Genomic DNA, 7,069 nt, shown 5'->3' on the forward strand with positions numbered 1-7,069 from the left:
ATCATCTATGGCCAGAGAAACATACCAAGCCTCTCTCAGCTTAGCAATATTAGCCAGCAGAGGAAAGTGACAAGCAGAAGAGACGAAATATTACAGAGAAACATATCAAGCCTCTCTCAGCTTAGCAATATTAGCCAGCAAAGGAGTGTGACAAGCAGAGGAGGTGAAATATTACAGAGAAACATATCAAGCCTCTCTCAGCTTAGCAATATTAGCCAGCAAAGGAGTGTGACAAGCAGAGGAGGTGAAATATTACAGAGAAACATATCAAGCCTCTCTCAGCTTAGCAATATTAGCCAGCGGAGGAAAGCGACAAGTAGAAGAGGTGAAAGATTAGACGAAGCTTTATCTATGGCAGTAAAGCTTGGAATTTTAAGCTGGAAATGTTAAGCTTAGATCAATGTAGAGTGGCTTAGGTTGAAATGAGATAAATAATGACAATATTCCCTTCGTTACTAGGATCAATATTTTGCCCGAAGAGAGATGGGAAAATTCGACACGCGTCTGTCCTCCTCAGATAAAATAATACGGTAATAATAATAATAATAATAATAATAATAATAATAATAATAATAATAGTCTCTAAATACATGAAGAGCAAGAGACGAAGGCGATTTTGCACTCTTTCCCTTGTCTTTCCTGCAATAAGACAAGGGAAGAGCCTCTGATTTCCTTGTCTTTCCTGCAAAAAGACAAGGAAGAAGTCCGTAATTTCCATGTCTTTCCTGCAATAAAAAAATCTCAGTTTAACATGGCACTAGGCTTGTAAACCATCGTCCTAGGAAAAAAATGAAATTATTAAAATATTCCCCTCGCAAGATTATTATTATTATTATTATTATTATTATTATTATTATTAGTATTATTATCATCATTATTATTATTATTATTGTTTTGCCGGAAAGCCTAGACATACGAAAAGTTTACAATGATCTTTAACCTTCGTGCAAAAATAACTTCCAATAATTTCTTTTCGTTGTTGAGAAATATTTATGGAAAGAAGAATCTCTCTCTCTCTCTCTCTCTCTCTCTCTCTCTCTCTCTCTCTCTCTCTCTCTTTTACATATAAGAGGAGGGAAAAAATAATCTTGCGTAAATCTTAATCTTCGCTACGACAGAAAAATGATCGTAAGTGAGTTAGTCCTGGTTCTTAGGGTGGGGGTGTAGGGTGAGGGTGTAGGGTGGAGGTGTAGGGTGGAGGTGTAGGGTGGGGGTGTAGGATGGGGGTGTAGGATGGGGGTGTAGGGTGAGGGTGTAGGATGAGGGTGTAGGGTGGGGGTGTTGGGTGGTAGTGTAGGGTAAGGGTGTAGGGTGAGGGTGTAGGGTGGGGGTGTAGGGTGAGGGCGTAGGGTGGGGGTGAAGGGGGGTGTAGGTGTTTTTGAGGGCTTGGTGGGGGTGGGGGGTGAGGAAGGGGGGGTGGAATGTGACGTGGTGGAGGGGGGGGGGCAAAGACTAGGGCCCATATTATCATCATAATCTCCCTAACACCTTTACTTAAGTGATTTATTTTGCTTGTTACGCCTTCATCCTCTCCTGTGATACTTAAAATCCTCCTAAAATCAGCCATATCCAAAAATAAATCACTAAAGAAGATGCGCTAGGGAACATAATTAACCGACCTGGGAGAATAAAGAGGAAGATTCAAGATAAGGCTTTGAATTCCTTAACCCCTTCAACCAGGCGATTTATTTTAGTCCTGATAGCAGCTGACGGTTTTTCCCTACTGGTTTTTTGAGCTGGAGGGGTTTAACTGAGCCTTTATAAACCCCTTCAGTACCAGAACCCTTCCTTGAGCTGAAGAAAATCGTCTGGTATAAGAATTAGAAATAATAAACAAAAAACGTTACGGGAATTCAAACGTTTTCTTTTTCGAACGTTTAACGGCTACGCGGGACTCAAATTTGAAAAGCGTAACGTTTCAATAATTACAAAATCAATGTACTATCCAGCCTCTGCGTGTACTTCATTACAGAAATTACAAAATCTATGTACTACCCAGCCTCTCCCTCCCGCCCAGTTCTATTCACTTGTTACAATGCGTCTGACACTGATTGGGTGAAATTAGGTGTGTGTGTGTGTGACAGAGAGAGAGAGAGAGAGAGAGAGAGAGAGAGAGACGCGAAATTGGAAGGGACGGGAGGGTGAGGGTAGAAATCGAGTGTATGAAATTATAGTGTTAGCGCCTTTTCCTGAGCGATTTATTTTGCAGATCACACCTTAATATTTCTCGTGGCCTAAGTCCGTTTAATATCGATAGTTATCATCACTAATATATAAGAAGGTACCGAGGTGTAAATTTCAAAATAAATCGCTTAGGAAGAGGTGTTAGGGAATTTTTCGTTGTGTTAGGAAGCTCTTTTCTTCCTTTGTTTGTATTGGCTTTATATTTTACACCTGATCTCTCTCTCTTTCTCTCTCTCTCTCTCTCTCTCTCGACACAGGGAATATAAACTGGGAATAGGTAAGAATAAATCGAAAACAAAGACGTGTTAAGGAAAACGAGGGGATTAAGTTGTGAGAGAGAGAGGGACGTGGTTGACAGGGACGTGGTGGGGGTGTATACTACATGATGACGATTGAGAAATAAACTGGTAAGAGAGAGGTGCTAAGGATCACGTGGACCCGGTAAAAGTGACGTGGTGAGGAGGACGTGGGGACAGTCGGGTGGAGGGACGTGGCTGGGATGGGCTGACGATGGGACGTGTAGGGCGGGTGGCGATGGGACGTGTAGGGCGGGTGGCGATGGGATGTGTAGGGCGGGTGGCGATGGCTGAGTCCCTGCGAGGCTTTTACACGTCCACACCACGTCGCCACCACGGGCATCTGTGAACGGGGAATGTAATGATTAATCCATGTACATTCTTGGCGGGCTGCTGTGACTGTACAATGTGTGCACTGGGCGTACAACTGTTCAGCAGCACTGTACTATCATGAACTGGACCCGCACCTTGAGTTAAATTGTTCATGTGGTCAGGGAACAATGGCAGGTGACAAATTCAGACTAATTACCTTTAATGGTTCGAGGACGGGAGACGCAGCGACTGTCAGGGTGGAGTGATGATGGGGGCGGGTGAGGGGGCGGGCGAGTGGGCGGTGTGGGCGCCACCTGGAGTTGTGAAGTGGCGCCCGGGCGTGGGCGGAATGAAGGAGGGAATGGGTGGGTTGAGTTAGCTGGGTCTGCCGCCCACAACCGTAACTGGGCGGTGCAGGGAGTGGCGCCGCCCCGCCTCGCCCACCTGGGCCAGCAGAGAGCTTCTGTAGGCGTCGTAGTGGGCGGGGGAGGAGAGGGTGCCGAGGCCCGCCAGTAGTGTCCTGGGCGAGGCGGTACTGGGATGGGCGGCGTCAGACAGCAGGTGGTCCATACTGAAGGAGGCGGGAGGGTGCTGGGGCGGGGGGCTGAGGGCGGTGGGCTTGGGCAGGCCTGTGGGGGGTGACGGTACGGCAGGGGGCGCAGCGGGGGGTGGTGCAGGGTTGATGTGTCCTGGCGGCAGTACTCCAGGATAATATGTGGGAGGGTAGCTGCGGTACAGAGCTGCGGCTGCGGCTGCGGCGGACGCCTGCTGGTACAGTGTGGATGACGCTAACCCACTGGTAAGAGCCCCTGGCAGGGACCCAAGGGGACCACCTAGACCGGCGGCGGCGGCGGCGGCGGCGTAGGGTGCGAGGGTGAAGGGCGGGTAGCAGCCAAACCTGCCGAGCAGCGACTGCTTGAAGGCGGCCAGTCTGTTCCTGGAGGCGGTGGTGGAGCGGCGGCGCAATTTGCCGGTGGTGCCGCCGATAAAGACGTCGTCGGCGGACGGGTCCAGCATCCAGTAGTTGCCCTTGCCGGGGTCGTCGTAGTGGCGCGGCACCTTCACGAAGCACTTGTTCAGGCTCAGGTTGTGCCGGATAGAGTTCTGCCAACCCTGCTTGTTCTCGCGGTAGTACGGGAAGTTCTTCATTATGAACTCGTAGATGCCACTTAGGGTCAGTCTCTTCTCTGGCGATGACCTGATGGCCATCATTATCAAGGCGTTGTAACTAAAATGGGGCTTCTCGTGCTTCTTCTTCTCCTCCCCTCCTTCCTTCTTGGACTTTTCCTCCTTGTCGTTTTCCTCCACCTCCGAGTCTGACATGCCCGCCGCTAAGGGACTGCCCGCCCCCGTCACGTCAATGTCCTCGTCCTCGTCCTCCACCGCCGCCGTCATGTCAAAGTCCTGGAGGCTGATATCGTCGTCCTTGGCCTGCTGGTCGTGTACGTTCTCCGGCACTGTCTTAAGGACGGCCTCGGACAGGAGTGAGCTGATGGAGAAGGAGTGTTTGAGAGGCGTACCGTCCATACTGCTGCCACTGTACCCGCCACCACAACCAATGTTCACCATCCTACTCACACAACTTGGTCACTTAATCACAGCCGAACCGTGAGCAGACTATAATATGTTTGCTTTCACTTGACATAAATAGGCCACTCCCACAATTTGAATACTCAGTCGCTGTTGCATGAAATTCGATGAGATATGAGTCTCCTTGGTTTATCAGTCAAACCAACCCACAATCTGACTACAAATGGCCATCTGACGAGGGTGAGAGGGAGTTACGGGCCTTCGTCAGAGTTCCAACGCTCCGTGGATGACCAGACAGTGTGACACAACCCCACCCCTCGCTCACACAGAACTGAATCCCGTCCTACCTGTCCGCCGGGAATTATTATACCCTACGAGACTCCGCCCATTCCTGCCGGGGAGCACCAATGGGAGGGCGCGGCTCCTCCCCTTTCCAAACTCGCGCTCTGAGTGGTGGGCGGAGATCGGTGGGCGGGGCGGGACCATATGCAGAAGAACTTGCCTGATTTAGGTAAACATTTGCGGACAGTAACATATGGTCACCAACACGATATTCCAACAACACTTACCTCTCAAAAACACACCCAATTCTCAAAAAAATTCCCCTGAAGCCCACAAAAATCAAATCCGATGCTCCGAGGTCTAATTCCGTTAAAATAAGACCATCCCAAAATCGACATTAGGCAACTAGGGGCGGATTGTCGACAAATACCTTTTCTTTGCACGTGAAAATAGCGAAGAAAGGTATTTTCACACCTCTCCCACGAACTGTCAGGTCTGGGCGAGCGGATTAGCGAACAAAGGGGCCGTGGAGAGAGAGAGAGAGAGAGAGAGAGAGAGAGAGAGAGAGAGAGAGAATGGCATGTGCGTGTGTGTGTGTGTGTGTGTGTGTAAAAATCAATGCTTTCCTTCTCCTAATAATAATAATAATAAACTCTGAAGACGTAAACCAAGAAAAAGAAAAACAATCAAAACAACTTAAGATTTTGCGCCAAGAAAAGACAGAAATAAATTATATAACTTTCGATTTTACGCCAAGAAAGACACAAAAAATCGTAACACATTTTTTTAAGACAAGAAGATAATGAAAAGAGGAAGAAAAGAAAGACAATATATTAATAGGATAAGAGGTATACGGTATATCAGTTCCTTCTTCGTCCTCTACTTCCTCGTCATCATCATTTTCATCATCGTCTTCCTTTCTGTTTTTCTCTCCATCTTCGTTAGTCATTATTATTGTGTATTATTCCTTGCTTCGCCCTCTGTTCAATTCTCGTAACCATCCATCCATCCATCCTTTCACTCATTCATTCAGCCATCCACCCATCCATCCATTTATTCATCCATCCATCCATCCTTTCATTCACCGATCCACCTATCTATCAATCCATCCATCCATCCGTCCATTCATTCACTCATCCATCAATCCATCCTCGTATTCACCCAGCCTCCCACCCACCCATCTATTCATCCATCCATCCATCCTTTCATTCACCCATCCATCCATCCTTTCATTCACCGACCCACCTATCAATCCATCCATCCATCCATCCATCCACCCATCTACCCAACCATCCATCCATCCATCCAATCCTAAACCCCTTCAGTCTCAGTACACCCCAATCCCAGTGTGACATGAGTGTAGGAAAATACTACTACTATAATAATAATAATAATAATCGTTTGGACGGGCATTTACCTTCCTTTGCTCGAAATATTACCTCTTTATTGTGTCTTTAAAATTATGTAGATATAAAAACTGGTCAAAATCGCTATATATTTATTTTCTACGTTTTCCAGAGAGATAGGACAGTTTAAAAAAATCTATCTATCTATCTATTGCCAGACGCTTTAATCCCGTAAGGGGTGGCCACAAACAAATCGCCTCCATGTCGCCCTGTCCCCCGCCATTTCACTGCCCCGCTCCCAGATCACACCTCCCTCTCTCTTATACCTCTCTACTCCATCCCTTCATCTCATCCTTGGCCTCCCCCTCCATCTTCCCCCTCCACCTCACTCATACACTCTCCTTGTCAGTCTCTCACTCTCCATCCTCTCCACATGACCAAATATATATAATACTTAATTCATCTTTTCCTATTTCCTTTTCCTTTTTCATACGCCTCGCTTTTTTTCTTTCCTTCCTACCTTCATTACCCATCGACTGCAGTGAAAATATCTCCATCTATCCAGCTATCTCTGTGTATCTATCTATCGTTACAAATGAACTGTCTCCTGGGCACTCCTCCTCCTCCAACGGGATACTCTCTCTCTCCATCTCACGCATCACTCGCTTATATACTTCGTCCCCTGAAAAGATACCACAGTCATATTTTCCTCTCTCTCTCTCTCTTCATCGCCCATCCCTTCAGTACCCTCATTTTCTTTCTCCCATCCTGCCTTCCTTCCCCTCTCCACTACCCCCATCATCTTCCTCTCTACCTTCCTTCCTTCCTCTCTCCATTACTTCCATCATCTTCCTCTCTTCTTTCCTTCCCCTCTGCACTACCCCCATCATCTTCCTCTCTTCCTTCCTTTCCCTCTTCATCACCTCCATCATCTTCCTTCCTTCCTTCCTTCCTCTCTCCATTTCCTCCAATTCCTCCCTCCATTCAGTAACCCTACCCATTTCTCCCTTGCCCTCCCTGCCCACCTAATCATCCCACTTCCTCTTCCCGCAATGATCTTATAATTGGACGGGATCAGGAAGGAAACAGGGATGGCTTAGCACCGTCTCCCTCAATCCC

At 47.5% G+C, this 7,069-nt stretch overlaps 1 protein-coding gene across 1 annotated transcript; it reads right to left on the reverse strand.

The window, feature by feature from the left end:
* Positions 1-3,167: 3,167 nt before the first annotated feature.
* LOC145406671 (uncharacterized) lies at positions 3,168-4,361 on the reverse strand. Its single transcript, XM_080277764.1, has one exon. It carries the CDS (start codon positions 4,359-4,361, stop codon positions 3,168-3,170), a length of 1,194 nt encoding a protein of 397 aa, XP_080133890.1.
* Positions 4,362-7,069: the final 2,708 nt, after the last annotated feature.

Source organism: Coenobita brevimanus, chromosome 71 (genome assembly GCF_032717465.1).
Source record: "Coenobita brevimanus isolate Jiangsu-jjx chromosome 71, ASM3271746v2, whole genome shotgun sequence".
Classification (NCBI taxonomy): domain Eukaryota; kingdom Metazoa; phylum Arthropoda; class Malacostraca; order Decapoda; family Coenobitidae; genus Coenobita; species Coenobita brevimanus.

Coding starts and splice junctions, on each gene's coding strand:
- LOC145406671 (XM_080277764.1), bottom strand. CDS start 4,361: ATGGTGAACATTGGTTGTGGTGGCGGGTACAGTGGCAGCAGTATGGAC.